Source organism: Canis lupus, chromosome 5 (assembly GCF_048164855.1).
Source record: "Canis lupus baileyi chromosome 5, mCanLup2.hap1, whole genome shotgun sequence".
NCBI lineage: Eukaryota > Metazoa > Chordata > Mammalia > Carnivora > Canidae > Canis > Canis lupus.
In genome coordinates, this window is record NC_132842.1 from 82,546,202 (window position 1) to 82,572,878 (window position 26,677).

At 57.2% G+C, this 26,677-nt stretch overlaps 2 protein-coding genes and 1 long non-coding RNA gene across 5 annotated transcripts in view; 1 reads left to right on the forward strand and 2 right to left on the reverse strand.

Annotated features, from left to right (window-relative positions):
* On the reverse strand, positions 1–24,091 carry FBLIM1 (filamin binding LIM protein 1). Of its 2 annotated transcripts, none has more exons than XM_072828209.1 (8): positions 23,975–24,091; positions 16,826–17,095; positions 10,610–10,779; positions 10,001–10,118; positions 7,957–8,126; positions 5,482–5,660; positions 4,518–4,635; positions 1–1,549 (listed from the first exon to the last, which is right to left on the reverse strand). In XM_072828209.1, exons 2-8 carry the CDS (start codon positions 17,073–17,075, stop codon positions 1,436–1,438), a joined length of 1,119 nt encoding a protein of 372 aa, XP_072684310.1. In that variant the 5' UTR covers positions 17,076–17,095; positions 23,975–24,091; the 3' UTR covers positions 1–1,435. The 2 variants fall into 2 exon arrangements, with proteins under 2 accessions (XP_072684310.1, XP_072684309.1); XM_072828208.1 differs by lacking the exon at positions 23,975–24,091 and adding an exon at positions 21,822–21,915.
* The window catches only part of LOC140634373 (uncharacterized), a 6,296-nt gene continuing 702 nt past the window's right edge, over positions 21,084–26,677 (forward strand). The window contains exon 1 of the long non-coding RNA XR_012031882.1: positions 21,084–21,177. This is a non-coding gene — a long non-coding RNA (uncharacterized lncRNA). The remainder of the gene's footprint in view (positions 21,178–26,677) is intronic.
* TMEM82 (transmembrane protein 82) overlaps positions 24,514–26,677 on the reverse strand; it is a 13,915-nt gene continuing 11,751 nt past the window's right edge. The window contains exons 6-7 of one of the 2 annotated variants that reach the window (XR_012031878.1): positions 25,415–25,530; positions 24,514–25,026 (exon numbers count right to left, since the gene is read on the reverse strand). Coding sequence is in view for 1 of the 2 variants with exons in the window: in XM_072828207.1 (XP_072684308.1) it covers positions 25,519–25,530 (12 nt within the window). In the remaining variant the exon portion in view is untranslated. Of the gene's footprint in view, positions 25,531–26,677 lie in introns of both variants that reach the window. The other variant, XM_072828207.1, reaches the window with a different exon arrangement.

Here is a 26,677-nt window from a genome sequence, read left to right on the forward strand (position 1 = left end):
TTCTAGTGGGTATGCGTTTATTTTCATGTGTAGTAGGAAAAAACATAACTAGCACATAAGACGTGGCTGCAGGATACATCGTTCAGCATAACTCTAAAGTTCAAAATAAGTAAAAGTATGTTGAGTCAAAGAAAATATGAAGGAATAAGTGAACAGGAGGTCCTCAGTTACAACAAATATTGTGGAGGTGCTTTGTGAATGCCTGGAGCTTGGGACTCACTGTCCGAGCTCTGGGCCAGAAACGGGGCTCTACAGGGAGACTCTCCCAGTGCTCGGAGCCCAGGGCCTCCCCACAGGGGTGCGTGGTGCGTCCAGACCACCCTAGGGAGGAAGGCACACATTTTGTTTAATTTGTTTATGCCTTACAAAATGTCTTAGAAGTTACAAAGCAACAAAAGTGATTTTCCTTAAAAGGGAAGAAGAATCTTCTAGGTAAGGCCTTGAGGGAGCAGTGGTCACAGGGTGGCCTGGGTTGGAGGGTCGAGGGAGACACAGGGGGATAAACAGGGAGGCTGAGGGGACACCCCAGCACTGTCCTGGAAGATGTGTGCGCATGTGTGGGGTTTGTGTGCACAGCCCCAGTCAAGGCTGTAGGAGGAACATGCACAGCTCCTGTACCCTGTTCCCCAGCATACAACTGGCACTTAATCAATGCTGAGTCACCGTCGCACCGGGAGGAGCGCCAGATGGCAGAGCAGAGTGTGGTCACTGATGTCCCTGGGTATCAGCACGTACCACCCTCTCCTCCTGCTCCTATCTGTCATTCAGGTGCATACCTCGGTCTGGTCCCCATGTCAGCATGACATGTCCTCCTGGACATGGGTGGGTGAGAAGTCCACGGCTGCCACCACGAGGTCACATTCTTGTACATTTATGAAACGTCCTATTAAGATCCCCACCTTGCCCCAAATCCAAAGAATATTGCCCATCATTTAAACCTCAAATTTTTAAAAAAGGCTTTTTAAGGGACCTTGGAGTTTTACTCAAACAGCTCGGTCCACAGGCCAGGGCTGGTCTTAGTGTCCCCTAGGGGACAGCTAAAGTGTCATTGCTAGGGACACAGGGTGTCATCTAGAGAACTCACTCTAACTCACCCATGAAATGGGGGTCAGGGCCAGTGCTCAAGCGGGGCTGGAGCCTTGGAGATGGGAACCCTGGGCATGAGGCTGATGGTATGGAAGCCTTCCAGACGCAGAGGCCAGCAGGAGGAGCGGCTGCCAGCCACCCACCTGTGAGCTGGGAGGGGGCTGGGGTGGCTCAGCCCCTGCGTCCCAGACATAGTGGGCAGAGCTGCAGGCTGGTCCCCGTCCTGGCTCAGAAGGAAAGTGTGCAAGAGTGGGTCAGAAAGGCAAACTGAGTCAGGAAAGGTTCCCCCCACCCCCCTCGAGTCCAGGGCTAGTGGGCGGCTCACAGCCCCAGGGTCCGGAAGGCACCCTCAGCAGCACCCTGCAGCGCTCCGCTTCACGTGGCACGGCTTGCAGAAGAGACGGTTGTTCAGGGGGTAGCAGCCTTGGTCCGTGGGCTCCACAGACAGGAGGATCCTGCAGTCCTGCGGGAAACAGGGCACAAGTGGATGGACCCTAGGCCTGAGCACGGCAGCTTGGAGCCCACTGGGGCAGGGGGGACCCCAGCATTTGCTGATGAAATTCACCAAATAAATGTACTCCCGACGGGTGGGGAATGTGGCCCCCACTCCCATTCTCCCAACACACCTGGGCCAGGTCTCGGTCAGGGAAGACAAGACACGAGGGGGCTCTCATCCACACGGAGGTGTGAGTGATGAGGGCAGAGTCAGCCGAGGGGGACAGCTGAGGACGCTCAGAGGATCGTGGAAGGAGCTAGAAGGGCCTCACCAACCACTCAGCGGCCCTTTTAGAACGTGAGCTCTGTGAGGCGGTAACCCCATTTACCACTAGAGCCCACCTAGACCAGGGACTGGTCCACCACGAGCAAACGATAAACATCTGCTTGGTGAATAACTGAATCTGGTCCAGTCCCTCCATTCCACCGATGGGGAAACTGAGGTCTGGGGAGAGACGGGCTTGCCCCAGGCCGTACAGCTGATTCCGGAGCTGGGACAGGACAGGTCTCCAGCCCGAGTCCAGGGGTCTTTTCTGCAGCTGTTGAAGCTCCCCCATCAGCACAGCTTCGGCACTGGCACAAACTTTAATGTTTCCAATTTTTCCAATCACCCAAGGACTTCGGACCAAGGAGGATGGGGATTCGGGGCCCAAACTTTGCCCACACCCCATCAGGTCCTCACCTGGGCACACGCTGGACAGCAACGATGGGAACAATTAATGTCCAGGTCTGGACCTGGTACAGGGCACGGCTGGCAGCCTCTGGAAGCCGCATGGATCAGACCAGAGGGGCTGCTCCCCACAGGGACAACTTTGGAGTCAGGCCACCGTCGGGACCCGGCACAGCGGGGGAGAAGGGCGCCCTCGTGTGTCTGTTCCCTGCAACTGCACCCCAAGTCCTGCAGGGTGCCCGGATCCTAAAGGCCACTTGCGAGGCGTTCCCAGAGTATCAGGTGCCAAACCTGAGATCCCAGAGGGGGACATGTGACCTCTCCAAAATTAGAATCGAGAGAGAAAACACCGCCACCATGACCGAGTCGAGTCGCCGTCTGGAGGCAGCTGTGGGGGGGCCCAAAGCTGCCTCGCCCGGGGTCAGACCCACAAGGCTTAGAGCCACTTTTCTCGGGCTCAGGCTTTTCCCCCTGTTCCTCATCTGAGATGGCAACCTCGAAGCCCATTTCCCTGTCCAGGGAAACAGCACCCCGAATCAGTTCCAGGCCACGGCTCAAGCCTTACCCTCTGAAATGTAACAGCTCGGGTCCTAAAAGCCCTGACCTATGGGAGCAGCGCGGGTGACGCTCACGGCCGCCTTGGCCGAGCCCACCAGGGGCAGGCAGGCAGGCAGGGGCTGTTGGCTCAGCAGCCGGCCTCAGGGAGAAGCTAGTCGCCACCAGCCTGGGGAAGTCGAGGTGGTGATAACAGCACTTGAACGACATCATTGTTCTTTCAAGATGTGTTATCAGCTGGACCTCGAACCCGGAGCAACGCACCACGTCAACTTCTCCACCGAGCGCCCTGGTCACTGTGCAAACAGCCTCTTGGCTTCAGGCAGGTCTAAGTAAGTGCAAAGTAACATCGACGCTTGGAATTACTCACCGGCTGACTAAGAGATTTCCTCTGGACACCCCACTTCGGTGGCACCCCTAAAAGTTGCTACCTTTGTCACCATCACCAAGAAGACACATCAGCAACATGGGGTGTGACAGGGGAAGAGGATGGGCAGGACTCAGAGCCTTCGCAGCAAGACTGACTATAATTGCAGAGTCCGGGGCAAAGTGCAAAGTACAGCTTCTTGTTCAAAGAGGGAGGATTTCAAGGGCGGTGACAGCAGAGCTTAGAAGCAAGCATGGGACCCTGCTGAGCGGGGGGGCCCCCCTGCTGGGCATTTCTGGCTGGGGCTACTGCACCCAGTTAAGCGGCCTCCCCATCTCAGCCTCCCTCCACCCGGTAGCCTGAGGTCCAGACTCCTTGGCTTGGTACATAAGGTCGTCTCCTTTTCTCTGGCCTCACTGCTACCACACCCTTTGGCACACGACACTACAGACAAACCTAAAACTTCCCCTCTGATTCTCCAGGCTTGCTTGTGTCCCGGTGGGTTTTCAAAGGCCTGTGCCTCGGTCTGGACTTCCCTTCTTCCCCCGAATGCCTGGTAAGCTCCTGCTCACCTGCGGGGCCCAGGTGAGGCACTGCCTCCTCCACCAGAGAGCCTTTGATGGCACCGCCCTGCTTGGCCAGGAGGCCAAGGAGGCCCTGCTCACCGCCTCCTTTGTCCCAAAGCTGATTTATACACACTCGTTCCCAGCACCTGGACAGGACGCCTGTGCTGTGGCTCTGCCCCACACCCCCTCTGCGCCTCTGAGGGTTCAGCGTCCCTGACCCCGGGGGGTTGTCAATCAGAGCTCCCAGGCAGTGACTGGCTCAGAATAGCCATGTGACCCAAGCTGGGTCAATCAGAAGCCTTCTTGAGCCTGAACCGGTCCCCAGATGGGGTTCCTCAGTGGGAAGGGTGACCATGCCCCTATCCCTCTCCTCACCCAGCATGCTAGCCCCCAGGAAGTGAAAATGAAGCCAGCACGTAAAACAGGGAGAAGCAAGAGATGGAGGGAGACCTCACCGACCTCACCGACGGCCTCCCCATGAGATTCCCTTTCTTGAGAAAAGCAGGATGAGCTTGGTTTTTACCATTAACTCGGAGCTCGGGTCAATAGACCGTGTCTGTAACTGTCTCCATTCTTACGTGTCTGCTACTGGGCGGTGAGCATGTGGGAGCTGGGCCCCCACCCTGACTCGTCCCTGGGCCCCGGCATCCAGCATAGGCCTGGCACCTGCAGGGCTCTCCGCATGGCTCGGGGCGCCCCCACCAGCCCCCCCCCCCGACACCCCCCCCCCGACACCCCCCCCCGCAGCGCGATCCTAGCTCCTCACCGCCCCACTCACCTCGCACCTGTAGCAATTCTCATGGAAGTTCCGCCCCATGCACTCGATTTTGAAGGCATCCTTCCCGTCTCTGGGGATGATGGGGTTCTCACAGATGCTGCACACCGGGGCGAATTTCCTAGAGGGAAGGGAACCCACGCTCGAGGCGCTGAGGCCAGGCCCGCAGAAATCAGCTGCGGGAGCCGGGGCGGCGCTGGTTCGCCTCCCTCCACCCCCCACGTCCCCCACGTCCCCCACCGCCCAGAGCTATTTTAGACGTGTTGCCGTGTGACTGCACCTGCAGCCACAGCCACAGCCGCCTCCTTCTTCCGGGCAGGAGCGGATGGAGGGACGTGTGTAATCAGCGCCCGCTTCCCAGGGTATAATTAGCTCGAGGCAAGGAAGTGACCGGGCAACGTTTGAATTTGAGAAAGTGGGGAAATCTCCTGTGTGTTCCGTGGGGCTGACCCCCGTTTCGTTTATCTTGAAATGTAGGTCACTGCTGCTGCTGCTGCTTCTCTTCCTTTCGAACAGAGACATGTGTCTCCCCTTGGGCAATGGGCAAGCCAGGGCAGGGGCTGAGCCTGACCCCGAGCTTGGGGCTACTGCTTCCTAAGGCCCTAGCTCCACGGGGAGCTCCTGGGGTCGGGGGGTTTGCATGGTAACTTCCATACTTATCAGCCAGGCCCTTGTCTGTTGCCTGCCTCAGTTTCCACATTTGGTAAAGCAGAATGCCTAATAGAACGTGCCTGACAGGCCAGTCTTGGGGATCAAAGGGCCCAACCCACGTGGGGTGGCTGGCGCAGCGCAGGTACCCAGAGTTTCAGCTACAAGCAGGTGCGCGGTCAAATACAGGGTGTGTGGAATAGGTCAACTGGTTTCTGAGCGCGGGGAGTGCAGGAAAGCTCTGCTCCAGCCCCGGGAGCTCGGGTCGGGCACCTCGGTTGTGGCCGAGTCCCACCCAGTGCACGGACCCCTCTCGCACCTATAGAAGTCGTCCAGGCAGTACACTTCATCCTGACTGTCCAAGGCAAAGCTCTCGTCCCCGATGCACCGGGCACAGGTAACGCACGTGAAGCAGGTGGGGTGGAAGGCCCGGCCCAGGGCCCTGATGATGTGCTCCTGGACCACCTTGTCGCATTTGCCACACTTCTCCAGGGTGTCCTGGGACAGAGGGACATTGCTTCAGAGCCATCCCATGGTTTTGCCCACTCCAAGCCAAAAGGGGTTTCTGGCTGGCTACCCACATGGCTATGGGAGAAGGGCTCGTATTCATGCAACCAGCCTGTAACCCCCCCACCCCCCAAAAACTCCATTGTTGCTTAAAGTGAATCAAGCTTGGCATTGTTTCCTTGGCCTACAGTTAGCAATCCTGCCAAGAAACTATTACTGCATTTTTTGTCACTAGGACATGCTTAAGGCCAGTGGCCACTAGGGGCCCACAGGACAGATTAAGAGATTTCTCTTAAACCTCAGAGTCAGAAAAAGAAATTCCTGGAAGAACTGGTGTGCTTTTTATCTTGTAGACAATACACCTTGAAACTCTTTCCCTTTTCCATTTGGCCACTTGGAAGCCCAGAGCCAAATTCCAGGTTCCACTTTTAGGACTGACTGTAGGGAGTCCTTTATTCATATATTTTGGGGTACGAACTTGCCCTCTGGTCTCATCTCACTTTCTACTTTGATTTTCCTCTCTTCTGATTTCTTGATCTATCTTTGAAGTTTCATTGTGGTAAGAACAGTTAGCATGAGATCTACACTCTTGACAAATATTGTTTACTATAGGTATTTGTACATTCTTATAAGCTGCCTCAAATCCCTTCTGGAATGAGGAGGATTAGAGGGGGTAGAGAAGAGGGAGAGGGAGAAAGATAGATAGAGAGAGAGAGAGAGAGGCAGGGTAAAGACCTTGCAGCCTGTCCACCTTCTCTTCTAGACAGTTCTCTTCCCTTCCTGGCTGTGCTCCTGTTCACCTACCCTGACTTCCTAGCTATGCTAGTCTCCGCTGCCTGTATATCTGCTCCCATTTGGCGGGGACATTTCCCTCTCTCCTTGTCCGGGGGCAGCTCTTCCCTCCCTAGAACACCCCGAGTCTTCTTCCCGATGCTTCCAGCTGTCAGCCCTCCCTCGCCCCCACTTCCCCTCAGTGCCTCACCCCTGCCTGGCTTTAAGCTGAGGGAAGAGGATAAGGCTATCCCCTGCTGTCATCTGATGGGGTCAGAGGGATGGGGTGGGGACAGCCTGGCTCCTTGCTGTTCCCATGGTGCCTCACTGGCTGTGGTGATGTCTTGAGACTGTCATCAGATTGCTTGGCTTCTACCCATTAGTCCTCCAAATCTAACCCTTCAAATCAGTAGTTTTGAAACTGGAGTGTGGATCAGAATCACCCGAGAGACTCGCTAAAAATGCAGATTCCCGGGTGCTACCAACTTACGAGGACGACGTGAGGCCTGTACACACCCGGGTGATGCGTCTGTGAGTGGTCAGTACACCACACGCCGTCAGAGGGTTAGCAATTCTTTTTTTTTAAGATTTTATTTATTTGTTCATGAGAGACAGAGAGAGAGAGAGAGAGAGAGAGGCAGAGGGAGAAGCAGGCTCCATGCAGGGAGCCTGACTTGGGACTCGATCCCGGGACCCCGGGGTCACACCCTGAGCTGAAGGCAGGTGCTCAACCCCTGAGCCACCAGGCACCCCGAGGGTTAGCAATTCTAACATCAATGCACCCAATCTGGCTCTCTCTCCTGGACTGCATTTGGCACTCAGAGGTGACACAGATTCCATGAGACCTTGCATTGGAACGTGTGGCTTTAGGTGAGAGAGGTGAGAGCACAGGCAGGGTCTGGGGGGAATCCCAGCTCCACTCCCTTCCGGAGTGTGACTTGTGTGACAGGCCGGTAAACGCCCCCAGGACATGCAGGGCCTAATCCCTGGAACCTTCCCTGGAAAGGGGCCTGAAGATATGATCGAGTGAAGTGTCTTGACATGGGGAGACGCTCCTGAGGGGGCCCTAAGTGCCATCCCAAGTGTCCCTGCAAGAGGGAGGCAGAGGGAATTTTGACACAGAAGTAGGACACTGCAGCAAGATGCCACCCTGCGAAGGAACCAAAGGATGCAAGGGGTGCAGCTTCGGGAGCCGGAAAAGTTAAGGAAACAGATTCTCCCCAAGAGCCCCTGGAGGGAGCGCAAACTTGCCCTTGGACTTCCGAGAATAAACGTGTGCTGTCGGAAGCCACCTTGTGTGTGGTACTTTGTTACAGCAGCCACAGAAAACGAAAACACCGTGGCTGAGCTCCTTCCCCTCTCTGAGCCTCAACTTTCTCACCTGTGAAATGGCTCAAGAACGCCTGCCCCCCAGGATTCCTGTGGGGAATGAAATAATGGGACAGCTTCCAAGTGCCCAGCCCAGTGCCTGGCGCCCGGAGGCCAGCCTCGGTGGGGTGGCGGTGGCGGTGGTTACCTGGTAGCAGGCTTCGCAGAGGGGCCGCCCATCCTTCTGGTAGAAGCTCTGCCCGGCCAGCTGGCGGCGACAGGTGCGGCACGTGAAACACTGGGCGTGGTACTGCCTCTTCATGGCTTCCACGGCCAGCTCTCGGGGGGACACGGTCTTGTGGCAGAAGCCACAGACGTCTGTAGGAGAGGAGAGAGACATGGGTTGGAAGCCACTCGGCCTGGGAGTACTGCACCCAGGCACCCCCCAGAACTCTAGAAGCCCAGAGTGCTGGGTCTCTGCCTCGAGCCCCGGGGGGTTGTGTGTGTGGCCTCATTTCTGGAGGAGCAGTAACAAGGAATGTGAACAGCCTCCGAAAGCCTAAATCAGGGCCGCCTGGCTGCCTTGCTCAGTGGAGCCTGTGACTCTTGACTCGGGGTCGTGTTTGAGTCCCATGTTGGGTGTAGAGATTACTTAAAAAAATAAAATCTTAAGAAAAAAAAAAAAGCCTAAATCAAAGGACACAGCATCAAAGGACGAAGCATAGGAACAAGCGGGTTGCCATCTGTAAAAATTTAAAGGAGGCTCCATTGTGACACTTTTACACCCAGATAATCCCAAATGTATCCAAGACCCAAGCGTGAAAAATGAAACCATAAGATTAGAAGACACCAGAGAATTAGATTATAACCTTGGAGTAGAGAGGGCTTGTGGTGCCTGCTAAGCACTTACTAGCTACTAAGTAAATGGATAACACACGGGGCTGGGGGGGCTGCGGGCAGCGGTGCCCTCAGACACGGCTGGTCGGGTGCAGGTCCGGAGGAGCACAAAGGACAATATGGCAAAAAGATCAGAGTTAGAAATGCACCTACCCTTTGGCCACAGTATTTCCTCTTCTAGAAATTTCTCTCAGAAATTTGCACACAGGCGAAATGACCTACGTGCAAGGCAACGCGTCTCAGCCTTGTTATTACAGCAAGAAACCACCTACGTGCCCGTCCACAGGCGACTGGCTAAATGCAAACGGCAGGGCCCGACAGGGAATACTATGCAGCCATGAAAACAAAAGAGCCATTTATGCTCTGATGTGGGACGGGCTCTAAGATGATTGAAGGAAAGAAAGTAAAGTACAGAAGAGCACGGTTTGCTACAGTTTGTGAGCTGAGAGGGGTGTGGGGGGGAGGCACGTATTTGCATTTGCTTGCATATGGGTCAGATATCTCTGGAAGGGGGGCGCCTGGGGGGCTCAATGGCTGGGAGTCTGCCTTCAGCTCAGGTCGTGATCCTGGGGTCCTGGGATCGAGTCCTGCATTGGGCTCCCTGCGTGGAGCCTGTTTCTCCCTCTGCCTGTGTCTCTGCCTCTCTCTCTCCTCTCTGTGTCTCTCATGGATAAATAAATAAAACCTTAAGAAAAAAAAGATATCTCTGGAAGGATACGTTAACAACACAGACGTTAACAACAGAGGCTGCCCATCTGGCAGGAAAGCGGGGGACACAGGGATGGTGCAAAGGGGAGACTTTTCCCCGTATGCCTTTCCATCCTTTTTATCTTGTGTGCGTGAGAACATTGTGCGTTCAAAAAATTAAATAGTGAAAAGATTCAAGGCATCTTGCTATCATAGCACATTTTGCTGATCAATATTTAAATGGATTTCAGTTAGAGGCGCCCGGGAGGTACCGTCAGCTGAGCACTCGACTCCTGATTTAGGCTCAGGTTGTGACCTCAGGGTCATGAGACCAAGCCTCGCATCAGGCTCCGCACTCAGCAAGGAGTTTGCTTAGGACTCTCTCTCCCTCTGCCCCTCCCCCACCCTCCCTCGCTGTCAAATAAAAAAAATCTTAAAACAAACAAACAAAAAAACACCCCTAGCATCAAAAAATGGATTTCAGCTATAAAAGAAAAAGATGAAGGCAAGACACATAAAATTGATGTACGATTCTATGGCCCATCACGGAACAGTGAGTGAGGACAGAGGCTGGAGTCTCTGCTCTCCTAGTTCCCACCTGGAAGCTCATGCTTGTCCAGTGAGGGCCCCTGGGGAGCACCCAGAATCCTTCGGCCCCGAGCCCCTACCTGTGGATGCCTCTCTCTCGTGGAAAGCAGCAGGCTCTTCTGGGGCAGGCGGCAGCTCCTCCTCCGCGGGCCTGGGAAGACTGGGCCGAGGCTGGAGTGGAGGCCCCTCCGCCAGGGGCTGTGGGAGACACAGGGGGAGGGCAGGACAGGTGTCATCCAGTGGGGACCCCACAGCCCTTGGAGCTCCGCTCCTCCTCTGACAGCACCAGGCACAGTCAGCCCCACTGTACAGAGGAGGAAACCAAGGCACAGAGAAGCAGGTGACCTAATGTCACTCGGCAGGATGGTTACAGCGGTGGCTGGGGTCCAAAGCTGCTGCCTTGGACTCCTGGGGAATCTCCTGGAAACTTCACTTGGCTGGAAATCCCTCCCGTTTTTACAATGGGCTCTGCTAAGGGCAGAGGATTAGAAACCTCTTCTCAGAGCTGAAGGGGGCACCTGAGGGGGAGGAGTTACGGCAGCCTTCCTCCAGGGACCTTGAAAACCATGACCACCTTTAACAGGCTTTGGGGTCTCCAAGAGGGACAGCCCCCAAGGAGGAGCAAGCTCCAGGCTTAAATCCCCGCAGGCCCTGGGGCTCCGTTGGGGGGACCAAGGGGCTAGCAGTACCTGTGGCGGGGGCGGGGGCGGGGGCAGGTGCAGCTGCTCGAAGTCTGAAATGAGCGATGCCCCCATCGAGGCAGGAGGCTCCTCATCGGGGGAGGGTGGTGGAGGCGGGAGGAGGTCCAGGTCCGGGAGCGCATCCTCGCCATCCAGGGTAGGAGGAGGCGGAGAACATCCTGCAACCAGAAGGGGAGAGAGGGTTGGCCTGAGCCTCTGCAGGTGGACAGAAAAGGTGCCCACTTACCAGGAGGCCATATGGTGGGGGCGCCAGGAGCTCAGGTCCAGGGTCACCCACACCTGGTTCCATCTCAGGCTCGTTAGGTTCCTTAGGCAAGAGACTTAATCTCTCTGGGTCTGTTTGCTCAGTTGAAAGGTGGGAATCAATCTTTCCAGGCCGTTGTGAGGATGGGACGGGCTGGACTCAGAAAACAGGCATCAGAGCCCTGCATCACAGCACACCCTTCCTGGGTGCTCGAGGGCCCCGATTCCCCGCGAGAAGGCTCCCAACAAACTCAACCCCTAAGGCCGTGGCTCTCGGAGTGTGGCTCCTGGCTCTGCAGCAGCCAGCAGTGCCTGGGACTGGGTCAAAGATGCACCTTCTGGGTCTGCCCCAGATCTGGAGAATCGGAACCTGCAGCGGGGAGGCCCAGCCATATAGAGCATAAGCAGCCCTCCCAGGGACTGTCACCCAAGCATGGGAACCACCACCCTGGTTAAACAACCGATCCTGATATCAAGTGTTGAAAGCATCAAGCTAAAGGTTGATGTAGAACTTTCCAGAGGAGGGGTCAGGCTGTCACCACGTGAATGCACTGATTAACCCCAGCAAGCACCAGGGGTCTTCGGGCTCATGTTACGCTGTAGGCAGGTACGGGCACACCTAAGAGATGTTCTTCCAAAGCAAATCCCAAGACACAAACAAGAGCCAAACTCAATCTAATCAGGTCTCTAGAATTAACTCCATTTAGGATAAATTTGGAAAAGAAGGTGAGTTGAATGAGGCCTCAAGGAAGCAAAGGGAAAAATCAGAAACTGACCCTACTTTCTTCAAAAAGGCAATGGCATGCAAAAAAAAGGGGGGGGGGAATTGAAAGACTGGAATTAAAAGACTTTAGAGAAAAACAACCATACAGAGTTCATATATTTGTTCTGTCTAATAAAGCAGCCACCAATCCCGTGTGGCTATTTATTAAGCACTTGGAATGTGGTTGGTCCACATCAAGATGTGCTGGAAGACCCAGGACTGAAAAAAAATATATAAGAAATCTCATTGATAATTTTCATTACTGCTGAAATGATCATTTTACTATCTCATATGGCATAACAGACATTATTAAAATTATTATTTTTTAAGATTTTATTTATTCATTTGTTTATTCAGTCAATCCAGGCATCCAGACATTATTTTTTTTAAATATTTTATTTATTTATTCATGAGAGACACACAGCGAGAGAGGCAGAGGCACAGGCAGAGGGAGAAGCAGGTTCCATGCAGGGAGCCCGATGTGGGACTCGGTCCCGGGTCTCCAAGATCACGCCCTGGGCCAAAGGCAGGCACCTTAACCACTGAGCCATCCAGTGATCCCCCTCCAGACATTATTAAGATTAATATCACTTGGGGCAGCTGGGTGGCTCAGTCAGTTCAGTGTTTGCCTTTGGCTTGGGTCACAATCTTGGGGTCCTGGGATTGAGCCCCGAGTTGGGATCCCTGCTCAGCAGGCAGTCTGCCCAACTCCCATGCTCTTTCCCTTTCAAATAAATAAATAAAATCTTTAAAAAATTAATATTACTTATTCCTCATTACTTTTTTTCCCATGTGGATACTAGAAATTTTTTTTATTTTTTTTAAAGATTTATTTCTTTTTTTTTTTAATTTTTATTTTTTATTTATTTATGATAGTCACACAGAGAGAGAGAGAGAGGCAGAGACACAGGCAGAGGGAGAAGCAGGCTCCATGCACCGGGAGCCCGACGTGGGATTCGATCCCGGGTCTCCAGAATCGCGCCCTGGGCCAAAGGCAGGCGCCAAACCGCTGCGCCACCCAGGGATCCCAAGATTTATTTCTTTGAAGAGGAAGGGACAGAGGGAGAAAGAGAGAGAGACTCTCAAGTAGACTCCTTACTGAGCACGGAGCCCGCCTTGAGGCTCGATCCCAGTACCCTGAGATCATGATCTGCACCAAAATCAAGAGTTGGATGCTTAACCAGCTGAGCCACTCAGGCTCCCCTAGAAAAATTTTAAATTCCATTCCATAGGACTTGCGTTGGTGACTCATTTTTTATTTTCATGGGCCAGCTGACATAGGCTTTTTTTTGGATCCTGATTCCAAGGATTGATCATCTCATGGATTCTCATTTTGTAGATGAGGAAGAGTGAAATATTCCACTGAGTATACAAGAAATATGCAGGGAATACAATACGAATACACAAGAAAAGACACTGCGAACCCTTCATTCTGCTACAATCCAACACCCGAAAGGCATTTTTATGGTACGTCAGGGAGAAGTAATTATGGAGGGAGTATTAGACAATCGTAAGGCAATCTCATTAACTCTGTTAGGCGCTGTTTGGTGCTGTGGTTCTGTAAGAAGCTGGCCATCACTGGAGGTCTACCCTGAAGAAGTGGGGCTGAAATGACCCGATTACTGGGATTTCCTTTAAATTACTTCACAAGGGGATCCTTGGGTAGCTCAGCGGTTTGGCGCCTGCCTTTGACCCAGGGCGCGATCCTGGAGACCCGGAATCGAATCCCACGTCGGGCTCCCGGTGCATGGAGCCTGCTTCTCCCTCTGCCTGTGTCTCTGCCTCTCTCTCTCTCTCTGTGTGACTATCATAAATAAATAAAAAATTTTAAAAAAAATTAAAAAAAAAAAAAAAAAGGACCAGGAGCATCTGGGAGGCTCAGCAGTTGAGAGTCTGCCTTTGGCTCAGTGTGTGATCCTGGGGTCCTGGGATCAAGTCCCACATCGGGCTCCCTGCAGGGAGCCCGCTTCTCCCTCGGCTGTTTCTCTGCCTCTCTCTCTCTCTCTGTGTGTGTCTCTCATGAATAAATAAAATCTTAAAAAAATAAAAGTAAATTTTAAAAAAATTTTAAAAAGGACTACTTGGGGCGTCTGGGTAGCTCAGCCGGGTAAGGGTCCAACTTGATTTAGGCTCAGGTGGTGATCTCAGCATCGGGCTCTGTGCTGAGCCTGGGCGCGGAGTCTGCTTAAGATTCTCTCCCTCTGCCCCTGCCCCTCCCCTGCTCTCTCTCTCTAAAAAACAAAATAAAATAATAAAATAAAATTTAAAAAAGAATCACCCAAAGCCAACACACGTACACACACGGGGAAAGGACCCTGGCATGGTATCAGCTTCATGGGTAGCACAGGAGAGTCTAACCCCGGCTGGGAAGCGGGGTCGCCGGGGCCCCCGTGCTCCAGACCCGGGCCGGAGGGCGACTGAGGTTGGCCCGCACCCCGGCTGCCCCGGCTGCCCCGGCAAGGCCGCCAGCTCCCCGGGAGGAGGGCGCGGGGCTTCGGGGGAGAAGCCCGAGTGCGGCTGCGAACCTGCCCCGAAAACCCTATGGGGCAGGGTGTCCACGCCTGCCCTCCGCTCACCTCCCATCTCAGTCAGGCCACGCAAGGTCAGGCCACGCAGGGTCACACCGCTCAACCCCCAGGAAAGCAGATGCCAGCGCCCCCGCCCTGCGCCCTGAAGACCCCGCCTGGGCTCCCGCTCCCTGCGGATTCACTGGGGCACCTCCCGGGCCTCACGTTTCCTGTCCATCTGCAAAGATGACGAGCCCCTTCCCGTTTCTCCCAAGGCCCGAGGGACTGTACAGATGGGAGGATTATTCTAGACCTGTGAGTAAGCCGCAGAATCATCTGGGGGCTTGCTCAAATGCCGACGGTGGGCCGCACCCCCAGAGCTTCTGACTCAGCGGCCTTGGGGGACGCGCCTGAGAATTCACATTTTTGATCAGTTCCCAGGTGGAGCGGCCCCTGCTGGTTCAAACCCTGCTGGCGTCACGCTTTGAAGACCATAGTCCTCTACTCCCCAAGCTTCACTTGCTTGGTACCGCCCGTGGGCCAGAGCAACAGGTCCCCGAGTGCGCTCCCCAGGCTGGAGCATCAGCATTACCCGGAAAGGCGTCAGAAATGCAAATTCTCCGGCCCCACGGGGACCTGCTGGGTCAGAACACCCAGGGTGGGGCCCACACACCCAGGGCTGCGTTTGAACAAGCCCCCTCCTGGTGCCGAGGCTGCTGGGCTGTGAGAGCCTCGCTCCAGATGGGCTGGGGTGAGTCAGGAACCGGATCCCCGGAGGGGCAGCGGGAGCGCTCGGGCCTCTCCCGGGACCGAAGGCAGGGGACAGGGTTCAAGACAGAGAGAGGCCTGAGGCCCCCAGGCAGGGGTGCAGCGGGGCCCGGCTCAACACGGCCAGGAGCAGCGGGAGGAGCAGACTTTGAAAGAGAAGCCAAGAGAAAAACGGACTCCTGAAGTCGGTGAGGCCGTGGAAGTCCGCGTGAGCATCGAGGGGGCGTGGGGACCTCTATCAGGACGAAAGGGCTGAAGAAATGGGTGTGGATTCCCAGGGGACAAGCCCTAGCCGAGGTGTCAGATGACGGCCTGCAGCAGAGATGGCTCTGAGCAGCTGGCAGGGCCCCAGGCCGCGCTCTGTGTTCTGCGGTCAGACCCGCGACCAAGCGGCCCCCCTAGAACCCGTCCCACTCAAGTGAGGCTCAACCCCGAGATTCCCTGAGCTGCCAAAATGGCAAACAGGATGGGTGACCAGCCCACGGCTGCTGGGCGCCCCCACCCAGGGGAGCTCTGCTCTCATTCCCTCCCTCCAGGAATCTTCTGACGGTGATTCCAACAACCCGTGACAACGGCCTGGAAATGTTGGCATCTGGGCATCTAAACTATCTACCCTGGACTCCTCCTACTACCCGGAAGGGTCTTCATTTTTTTCCCACTGGATCACACGTCGTGATGCATGAATTCCGGTCATCGTGGTCCCGGTTGGACACGGAAGTACCCGGAGGAGGCCGTGTTCTTGGGGTGTGTGGTTGGGAAGGAAAGATCAGTCTACAGGGTTGTGTCACACGAAGAGGCAGGTTACTCGAATGTTCACGTATTCCCACACGTGTACACGCGCGGCCCCTTCTCCGGCCTCCCGGCATGGGCAGTTCCTATTGGTCTTCAGGTGGTTTCTGTGGGGATGGACGCACAGGCCACCCTAACTTTGCTCGGGGACAGCAGGACATCTGACTCGGCACCTGGGGACCTCAGGGGGCTCATCCTTGATGTCTCTGTGCCTCCTTATTCCACCTGGCGTCCTAGTAGGTGAGCCATCTCCCTGCCCCAGGCCCCTGGGTTGTCTTCCTTCCTTGCTTCTACCCAGCCAACAGCTAAGGCTCCACGGAGTAGAGTCTCCAAGGCTCTTCGTCACCACGCCAGCAGGCCCAGGCACGAGGTAAAGGAACAGCCATGTACGAAGTATACCCATTCTATGACGGATGTATGACATACATGACCAGATTTCCACTTCCCAGAGGACAAAACCAAGCGAACAAACAGCTGGCCTAAGACCACGCAGCAGGTGGATGGCAGAGCTTGAGAGAGAATAAAACCCCCTTTGAGGTCCTTCGAGATGTTCGATTCATTCCTGCCTCAGGGCCTTTGCAGTTGCTGTTCCACTGGCCATCTCTATCCTGTCATTCAGGTCTTAGCTGAGCTGAAATGTCAGCTCCTTGGAGAAGCCATCCTGACCGTCCCATAAAAAGTTGGACCTCCCACCTCTTCACCGTGTTTTGTCCCTGTACAGCATTTGTGTCTCTCTCTCCAACATTATATATTTTTGTCATCTGTCTCCCGCACTAAGATTTGAGTTTCATGTAGGCCGAAAGCCCTGTCTTTTTTTTCCAGGTCCCTAGTGTCTTACCCAGAAGAGTGACAACTAACACAGTTAACACTTTCTACATGACAGGCGCTGGCCCAAACTTATGCATTAACTCCTCCAATCCTCTGAGGAAGGTACTATCATCACGCCTATTCCATAGGTTAGGAAACTGAGGAACAGAGAGGTTAGGTGGCTTGTCAACATCACACAGCCAAGTGGAAGAGCCAGGATTCAAACCCGCGCGGGTGGGTTTGAGGGTGCTGGCACGTAGCAGGTGCTCGATGACTGAGTGGCCTGCCCCTGCCCCAGCCTCCTGCCCAGGCCCCTGGCCCTCTTACCTCCGTTGGAGAGCTGGGGTGGTACAGCTGGCACCGCGGCGGCCGCCCTGGCAGGGGGGGTCCAAGGGCTGGGCCTCTCTGTCGCGCCAGCCCCGGGAGCCTTGACGGGAGCAGCAGGTGCCCAGGGGCGGCCCGGCCGGGCCTCACAGGCTGCCCGCCTCACCTCCTCAGCCACAGCCACGTTTCGACGTGGCGGGGCCAGCGTGATAAAGACAGACGAGGCGACCCTCTTCTCAGGCTTGGAGGCCATCGTCTCGGTTCCTGGTGGGGCTGGGGACAGAGGGGGGCTCAGGCTCGGTGGGGGGCTCAAGGCACAGGGATGTGTCCCACCTAGACAGACAGACAGACAGACAGACAGACACACGTCCCCGGGGCGTGGGGCCTCCCTTCTCCTAACAAGACAGGAGCGGCCCGGCCCGGACGGAGAAGGGCTGGGGTGTCGTGTGGGGGAGGGCAGGTGTCACCTGGCCAACGGTGCTGCACACGGGCCCCTCCCGCGGCCGGCACACCCGGGGAAGCAAAGGGCAGCCCTGCCCTGCTCGCCCGCAGATGACTGTTCCTCATCTGAGAGCTGAGGAGGGTCCCCGCCCGCCCCTGGGCCGCACCCAGGGATCCACTCCGGGGAGGTCGAAGCCCCGAGGGTCCCTGGGGGCCGGGCCAGCCCTGAGGGGGAGGACGCGGCCTGGACTGTCAGCGCCCCGGGCTGGGCCCCGGGAGGCAGAGGGCAGGGGACCAGAGCCCACCCCGGGCGCAGGCCCCCAGCACTTCCTGTCCGCCCAGGCCGCGGGGGGCAGTACCTTCCCGGCAGGTGGGGAGCCCAAGGCTCAGGGACCGAAACTCACTGGCTCAGGGTCACACGCAGCGCGGCTGGGATTGGAGTCCAGGGCCCCCACGCTCCTGACCACGGGGCCCTGCTGCCCCCCCAGCCCAGCCCACAGCCAGCACCTTTTTTTTTCTGTATCAGCCTCTGCATCGAGTCAGGCCTGGATTCTAGAATCTTTCAGCCTGTCCCATCTCCAAAACCAGGCATGGGGGGGGGGGGGTGGCGGGGGAGCCCCGGTGGTCTCCAGTCCTGCTCCCGACCTGTCCCTGAGTGATCTTTCTAGAGCATCAATCTGTCTCTCCCCTGCTGAAAAGCTGTCCATGGCTTCCTGCTACCTTCCAAATGAAGTCCGAATTCCTCTGGCTTCAATTTGTTTCTTTCTTCTTTTTTTTTTTTTAAGATTTTGTTTTTAGGGGCATCTGGGTGGCTCAGTTGGTTAAGCATCCAACCCTTGCTTGGGGCTAAGTCATGATCTCGGGTCATGCGATCGAGCCCACTCTCTCTCCCTGTCCCTCTCTGCTTCCCCCACCCTCTCTCTCTCACTCTTTAAAAAGAGGCGGGAAAAAAGATTTTATTTTAAAGTCATCTCTACACCGAACATGGGGCTCAAACCCACAGCCCTGAGATCAAGAGTCACACGCTCTTCCGACTGACCCAGCCAGGCGCCCCTCTACTTCTTTTTTTGACCACCCGGGACCATTCACCCTTTCTCGATGTTCCTCTTGCCCTCCTTGGAGTCCCTCCCACCCCCACCCCACCCCAGCAGGTTTTCCTCCCCTGCCCCCCACAGGGCGATTGTCAGCTTTTTCTTGGAGGCCCAGCTCGAACTCTCCTCTCCATGAAGCGTCCCCTGATTCCCGACCCCTCCCGGGGGCAGCTGTCTGCTTCCACAGGGCGATGACAGCCCATCACAGGACAGGTTGGCTTGCTGTCACCACGTCTGTCCCTACCTCCCCAAGTGACTGCATGTGACTTCAGCTGTGCCCGCAATCTTTGTGACCCAAGTCCCCTGTAGGCATCAGAGCCGGGATCTGGGAGCCGGGCAGCACTCCTGACATCAAGCAGCCCAACCACCGGCTCCCAGGTGGTGTCTGCAAACAGTAGGCAAACTGCCAAGGCCAAGGCTGAGGTGGGGCCATGTGGGTGGGGGGACGGCGAGTCAACCACATCCAGCCAGAGGTCCTCGCTGGGCGCCCAGGGCTGATGCCCAGGGTGACATCCCTCTAAGTCACTCTCCAGCTGAGCCACCCCGACGTGGCGCCAAAGCCCAGCCCACAGGTGTGTGCGGAGAAGAGTAAACAGGGACCTGGCATGTAAATCTCAAGAAGCGGGGCTGGGTGGACGGGGTTGAGGGCTCTGAGGGACCCCATGGTGGGCCTGGAACCTACGTGGCCACTCACAGGGCCCCTCTATCTCAAAGTCCACTGGCCACCTTGGACTCTCTTGGTGATTGAAGGAATAATAGTAACAAACACAACAAATGTGCCTCAATTCCTCTTACATCGGTTTATATGTTTGGTTAAAACATACAGCTCAGGGGCACCCGGGTGGCTCAGTGGTGGAGCCTTTGCCTTCGGCTCAGGGCATGATCCTGGGGTCCCGGAATCGAGTCCCGCACCGGGCACTCTGCAGGGAGCCTGCTTCTCCCTCTGCCTGTGTCTCTGCCTCTCTCTGTGTCTCTCATGAATAAATGAATAAAATCTTTAAAAAAAATAAATAAAATCTTTAAAAAAACCCCACATAGCTCACTCTGATATAAAATACGTCTTCTGAATAAGAAACCAACATACGAAGAGAGCTTTAAAAGTTCCCTCAAAAAAAAAAAAAAAAAAGAAAAAAAAAGTTCTCTCAAAGGACTTTCCTTTTGTTTCTTGTTCCATAAGTGATGTTCGGAAGTATGTGTGCTTTCTTCTGTTGGCTGCCACGATCGTATGTCATGTAAAACCACGTGGTTTGATACTTTGGCTTTACACTTTGTTCAAAGTTTAAGAGTCTATTTTCGTGAGCAGTTTTCAGAGATTCACATCCAAAAAACTACAGCGGTGGCACTAAGTGACCAAGCGCTTGCTGTGTGCCAGGCACTGTGGCACATGCTTTCTGAGCCTCACAATGCACCTAAATTGCTTCTCCCTCTGCCGGTGTCTCTGCCTCTCTCTCACTCTGTGTCTCATGAATAAATAAATAAAATCTCTGAAAAAAAAAAGGCACCTAATTTGCAACACAACCCGATAAGTCCCTACTCTACAGGTGGTTCCAAGTGAGGCTGAGAGAGGTTAAGTGAATTCTCCAGGTCCTCTTAGCAGAGTTAGCAGACCGGGAATTCTAACTGAGCACGGTTTGCCCAGAGTCCCGGGGAGGGGGGTGTCCTTGGACCTGAGATGGCATACTCTTCCTTCCCTGGATGGTGCAGGGCCTCCAAATCCTCAGGCCTGTTCTCACCCCGGAATGGCCCGATCCGGATAGATTTCCTTGTGGTCAGTGCATTCTGGGCTCATCCCCAGAGGCTGTGTGGACGCCCCCTCCACCTCCCTCCGACCTCGCTCTGACCCCCACTCCACCCCAGCCCACCCCTCCGGGAAGTCAGATCTGTGGATTTCTCGGAAAACATCCAAGGCAAACGTCCTAGCTCTGAGGCCAGATGTTCACAGCTGGGCAGCTCCACCCCCCACCCCCCCAGGCCATCCCTCCCTGCGGTTCCTGCAGGGACTTCAGGTCCCAGGGGAAGGGGCCCCACTGGGGACTTTCAAAGCCTGTCAGTTGGACTCAGGGCTGCAGAGAGAGGGAGCCTCGGGCCCCTGCTCAGGTCCCACTGCCCCCAGGTCACCCCGGAGTGGGGTATGTGTGAGAAAGCTCCCTTTGTGGCTACTGGCCAGCCGCACCCAGGGGACCCTCCCCCCCATCCTTCCTCCCGCAGAGGGAGGATCTGAGATCCAGTTGGGTAAGCGGAGAAAGTGGGAACAAAGGGAAAGAAAGTCATTTCCTGTCAAGAGGAAGGAAGGAGGCTGAGATCCAGCCAGCCAACCACCCAGCCCGGCTTCAGGCTGCAGCCCAGGGCAGGGGACAGGCTGGCTGAGCTGCAGGGCCTGCCGGTAGTGCCCCCCTCTTTCCCTTCCTTCCTACTCCTTCAACCCCCTCCAAAAACTTCTGGAACCACCTGTAAGCTTTGTTCTTTGATACTGGGACAAAACAACCTATGCTCGGTTTGGAATGACTCTGCTGGAGGAGGGCATGAGACTGCGCCTGCCCCCACCCCCCAGCCCCCCAGGCCCCCACCCCCAGCAGAGGACCCTGCAGCTTTAGGTAGGGGCTCCCCTTCCCTCTCTCCTTCCCTCTCTCCCACCTCAGGGAAGCCAAGGAAGCAGAGCTGGATTCACACCAAGCACCACCTCCTTCCTGCTGGGTGACCCGGGCAGGTCACTGACCCTCTCTGGGCCTCCCTTTTTTCCTAAAGTGAGAATAAAGAAGCCTGTCCTGAAAGGTGCTTGGCTGGGGGAACACGAGGAGAGCGCGCTCGGGATCTGGGGACTCGGTAGGTGCAGAGAGCAGGCCAGCAGGTCCCCCAGCCCCCGACGGGGAGGAGCCCCCGGGGCGAGCTGCCTGGGGGGCGGGGGGCGCTGGGAGGACCCGGCCTGGCTTCCGTCCTCCAGGGCAGGAATCCGGGCGCTGCCGGGCTCTTCCCGGGACCTCGGAGCAGGGCTGGGGGAGGATCCCCCGCACACCCCGTGCCGGCCCCCGGCGGGGCTGGAGGCCCAGAGAGGGGCGGCCCCGGGCCCCTCCTTCCCCTCCCCTGACCCCGGCTGGGCGGGGGGCCCGGGGCTCCGCGGAGCTCGGGAGCCGGCGCCCCCCGCGAGCAGGCCGGGTCACCGTGGGGCGCCGCCGGGGCTCTAATGCGATCCATGTGCGGGACGCGTCCTCTTTGTGCGGAGCTTCCGCCCGGCCCGCCTCCCCCCGGCGCCCCGCAGCCCCCCGGCACCCGGGCGCCACCCCGCCCCCCGCAGGCCCCGCCGCCCCGCAGGCCCCGCCGCCCCCCGCCGACCCCCGCTGACCCCGCGGGGCGCCGGGGCTGGGGTCCCGGCCGGGGCGCCGGGGGGCTGCGGCCCGCGCTGCCCGCGCTGTCACCTGTGTGTGGCCGGGGCGGGGGCGCAAGGGCCGGACCCCCCGCGCCCCGCTTACCTGCGCCGCCCGCGCCCCCAGCGGCTCCGCTCCGACGCCCGAGCCCGCGAGCCCCGCGCCGCCCGCGCCGCCGCCCTCCCCGCCCCTCGCTCCCTCCGCCCCGCCGCCCCGCCGCCTGACCATAAAAGGTGACGCTCGGGGGAGGGGGCCCGGGAGCCCCGCCGGCGGAGGCGGCCCCTACCTGCCCCCCCCACCTGCCCCCCCACCTGCCCGGCCGCGCCCGCGCCGCCCCCGCCGCCGCCCTTTGTTCCCTCCACGGCTCCTCCCGCCCCTGCGCCCGGCCCGGGGGGGGGGGGGGGGGGGACACGCCTCCCCCTCCCCCGCCCACCCCGCCCACCCCCGCCTTTGTGCGCCCTGCGTGGCCCTTCCCCTCCTTCCCTAGGTCACCTGGGTCGGCGGCCCCACCTGCCCTGTCGGGGGTGTGTTGGGGGGTCGGTACCTACACCTGAGATCTCCCAGGGTCCTAGGAGTCGGGGAACCTGGACACCCCCAGTATCCTAGGAGTCTGGGGACCTGGGCTCCCTCAGGGTCCTAGGAGTCGGGGGACCTGGGTTCCATGGCCATTCACTAACCCAGTGACCCTAGGCAGTCGCACCACCTCCTGGAGCCTCAGTTTCTTGTCTGTAAAATGGGGGTAGTGGCTGCTTACCTCTCGGGGTCAGCCTCAGGATAAAAGGTGGTAGTGACTGTGAGAACCGCTCCAGCAGCCAATGGGTCAATATATTCTGGGCTTGGGGCTTTTTTAGGGGTGACCCTGGGTGGGGGTCTCAGAGGCTCATTGCAGCAAGTCATCTGAATTTGCTGTCCTGAGCGGCTATCGCCGCTTGTGTACACCCTCAAACCCTCTGCAGCGGGGTCCCGGTGTCCCCCGGGGGCCCAGGCCCCTCCAGGAAGCCTGGTATGCAGCGCCCAGGAGGCAATCAGGTCACCTGGTTTGCCACCCGGTTGCAGTGTCCACCTCCCTCCCACCTCCTGCAGTGCCCGGACCCAAGCCAGAGCAGAGCAGGGAGGAGGAAGCGGAGCCCGGGCCCCAGGACAGGAGATGGAGCCGGGATGGGGATGGGCCGTCTGGGTCCCTGGAGGCCTCGGGAACATTGCTGGGAAAAGGAATCTGGGTCTGATTCAGAGGCAAACAGATTGTTCTTTTGATTAAATCCACAGCGGCTGAGGCCAGAGGCTGGACCCAGTGCCATCTGGGGGGAGGCCAGGCGGGGTCTAGCTCGCCCCTGTGGCCAGACCTAGGGTCCCCCAGGCCAGATGGCTCTGGGGCAGCTCCTGAGGGGCTCACACTTGGGGGGGGCCGAGGGGGGCACCTGGGTACCCGGTCTCCTTCCCCCCTCCCTTCCTCCTCCTCATCCCAGCCTCTCTGAATCCCTCACCCACTTTTGAGCCTCTCAGCCTCCACGATAACGATACCAAAACAGTAGCCACCGTGGCAGAGGCTTCCGATGTGCAGGCGCCTGACCTACAGCCCCCTCCATCGAATCTCCAGGACAGCCCCGGGCCGCAGGGCTGGTCATTCCTGCTTCACAGTTGAGGAAACTGAGGCCCGGAGAGGTGTGAGGCTGCAGGAGGGCCAAGTGGTGGCTCTGGATTCAAACCCAGAGGAGCCGGTGCCCCTGGGTGCTGCTCTGCTGGTCCCGAGGCCCCTGCGTCTGCCACCGGCAGGGATGTGGAAGCGAGGTTTCTAGAACCCCGTGTGGCAGAGCAGACACAGACTCCAGGCAGCCCGAACCCTTGGTCAAGCTCATTCAGGGCTTGGAGCAGCCCCCGGAGCTTCCCCAGGGCCTTGGGAGGGGGGCGCTGCTGGCTGCCAGGGATGGGAAGGATCTTAAGGATGAAGGTGTGACCCGGGGTTTGCAGATACCGTGGGCCTAGAACCCCCCTTGCAAGTGCTTTGTAAACCAGAAGCTTATTTAGAATAGACAAAAATGAAGCTGCCCTTCCTCACCTCCATGATCTCCCCTGAGCCACCTCACTGCACCCCCAGGTGAGACAATGAGACACCCAAGGGTTGATCTGGGGCCCTCCTCCGTCCGGAGCCACACCGCCTCCTTCTAGGGCCCAGGCCTCCCCACAGCTGCTTTAGGCTAAGCCTGGCTGGGGAAGGGGGAAGCCGAAGGGCGATGGGGGGTCCAGCTGCCACCACTTACCTGCTGCCCAGAACCCCGGCCGCGGGTTCCGCCTCCGTCGCTGCTCCTGGGTGCAGAGGAGCGTCCTGCTAAGGCGGTCCCGCACCAGCCCGGGTGGTGTCAGTGTCACCTTGGCAGGTGCCAAGCTTCCTGTAATGGAAGCCCAGGAAGTGCACTGGATGGGATCACACGCCCTTTGTCTGCGAGCTCAGAGCGCCCCTGCTCCCCGCTCCCCTCCTCCTGTCCTGCCAGCCCTGGGCTGGCTCTCTGGCAAGCACGGAGCAAGGGGGCTCAACCTTTTATTAGGCTGTGGCAGCTGAGACCCCCGGTGGGGTTGGCAGGGAAGGGGTAGGAGAGAGTTTGGGGGAAAGACCCGGGGCAATGTGGACGTTGGCCACCGTCCAGTCTGAGGGGAGCCTGGCGCCTACCGCCCGGGAAGAGGGCTTCGGGGCAGCAGACGTCGGGCGGGCACCTACTCTGTGATGAAGTTTTGGGATATAGGTGAGGCTTGGTGGGGTGAGGTCTGGAGCCGATGACCAAGAAAGAATTCTTGAGACGTCTCTGGTGCAAAATGGTGGTTTTATTAAAGTACAGGGACAGGCCCCAGGGGCAGGAAGAGCTGCTACCCTAGGGCCCTTGAGGGGTGGTTGATTGTGAGAGGTTTAGGGATAGCATCCTCTCTAAGGAATTTTGGAAGCAAGGTTTCCAGGACCTTGAGGGGGCTGTTGTTGGGGAGAGGTCACTTATTACCGGCTAATAAAACCTGAGTCATGAGACCCTTCAGATGTGTATCACTGGGTCATGTGCTGGGGGATGACCGCCAACATGGATCTTGGGGGGCTTAGAGATAAAGGAAATTTCTAAAGGAATTTTTATATGGTAAAGTAGACTCACAGGATCCTGGGGGTCGGGCTAAGGTTGCCTCTTGCCCTTAGCAAAGTCTGAACCTCAAGGCAGCTGAGTCCCTAGAGGAAGGTCCCTCTGCCTGTTTCAAGGACTTGTCAGTGTGCGGCCCCGGGCTCGAGCTTTGTCCTCAGCTGGCCTCTGTTGCCCCGTCCCTACGTCCCTACGTGCTGAAACGAGTCAAGGAGCCCAAGGGAATCCAGTCAGACACAATCCATCCTTGTCCTCAAGGAACTTACGGGGCAGGAGGGGGGGGGAGAAGCAACATGTAACACAGATTAACAGGACAGTTACTACCAGTGACCATACTACATGGGGACATGTGCCAGGAAGGAGTGTGTGGGTGAGCGTAGGGAAGGCCTCTCCGGGGGGCGGGTTCCCTTCAAGCTGAGATGAGGAGGAGCCAGCCCTGAGAAGAACAGGGGAGGACGGTCCAGGGACGGGAGGCCGTGGGAATACATGGGCTTGGAGGTCAGCCTTGGGCTTAATTCCCAGCATTCTGGTGCTGGCGGTGACCTCGGACAAGCTCCTTCCCTCTCTGAGGCTCTGTTTCCTCACCTGTAACAGAGGGGAGGGGTGCCGGGCTGGTTCAGTCAGTAGAGCACGCAACTGTTGATCTCAGGGTCATGGGTTCGAGCCCCACTTTGCAGGTAGAGATTACTTCAAAATAAAACCTTTCAAAAAACAAAACAAAAACCCATAGGGGAGCTGGACCAGATACCCTCAAATGGGATCGTGAATGGTTCCCTGTGCAGAGCTGTGGGGACGGAGGCACTAGAAGGCCACCCCAGGGCCGGGCCCATCGTCAGTGCCCACCGATGGCTGTTCTCACGTCACCCTCGCCTGGTCTCCAGAGCTCGCTGTTCACAGTCCACACGCTGGGCAGTGAGAGCCCGGAACAGGGTCAAGGTTTCCGGAGCCACAGCCCCCACCGGCCCAGAGGCCTTGAGGAAGGGAAGCATCTGCCAGGTCAGAACTGTCAGCCCCAGGGTGGGGGATGGGGGGCAGATGTACAGCTGCATGAAGTCACACATCCGGGTCGGGGCAGGGGGTCCACTTCTTGGCCAACAGCCCCAGAAGCCCCCCTGGGCCTCCCGGTCCTGGCTCTGCCCCTGTTCCTTCCTGCATCCCCTGCTCTGCCTGCTGGGAGTCAGATCAGTTCAGCACTTACTTCCTGAGCACCTACTGGGTGTGGGGCTGGGCAGGGGGTGTCGGGGTCCAGAGAGTGCCCCCCACCCCCGCCCAAGCAGATATGAGTGAAACCAGCATCTGTGGGTGATTCCAGCTCCGCCACTTGTCAGCCGGTTACCTGGGGCCAATCACTTCTCTGTGGGCCTCGGTTTACTCTTGTGACCTGGGGGTAGCCCAGGTGAAAACCATGGTTTCACTGTGAGGATTTGATGGATGAATGTGGGTAAATATGCCCGGTGCTTGGCAGGTGGTCAGAGATGAGTTCCTTTCCTTTCCCTGGCGGTAGAGGACAGAGGTCCGTGGATATCACAGTGAGAGGAACAGAGTGCTTGGTTCTTCTTTTCTTCTTCTTCTTTTTTTTTTTTTTTAAGATTTTATTTATAAATGAGAGACACACACACAGAGAGAGAGGCAGAGACACAGGCAGAGGGAGAAGCAGGCTCCATGCAGGGAGCCCAATGTGGGACTTGATCCCAGGACCCCAGGATCAGGCCCTGGGCTGAAGGTGGCGCTAAACTGCTGAGCCACCTGGGCCGCCCTAAAGTGCTTGGTTCTACCTGAGAATCCAAGGGACATCCTGGTTCCAGTCAGCCAGCATCACTTTCCCGGATTCTGGTAACAGCATCCAAT

Bases quoted from the DNA above. Each gene is read 5' to 3' on its own strand.
- FBLIM1 (XM_072828209.1), bottom strand. From the start codon at position 17,075: ATGGCCTCCAAGCCTGAGAAGAGGGTCGCCTCGTCTGTCTTTATCACG. The intron at 10,780-16,825 runs GTAAGAGGGCCA...TTCTGGTTGCAG, and splicing joins ACCCCAGCTCTCCAACGGAG to GATGTTCTCCGCCTCCTCCT. The intron at 4,636-5,481 runs GTGCGAGAGGGG...CCTTCCCTCTAG, and splicing joins TGCCTGGACGACTTCTATAG to GAAATTCGCCCCGGTGTGCA.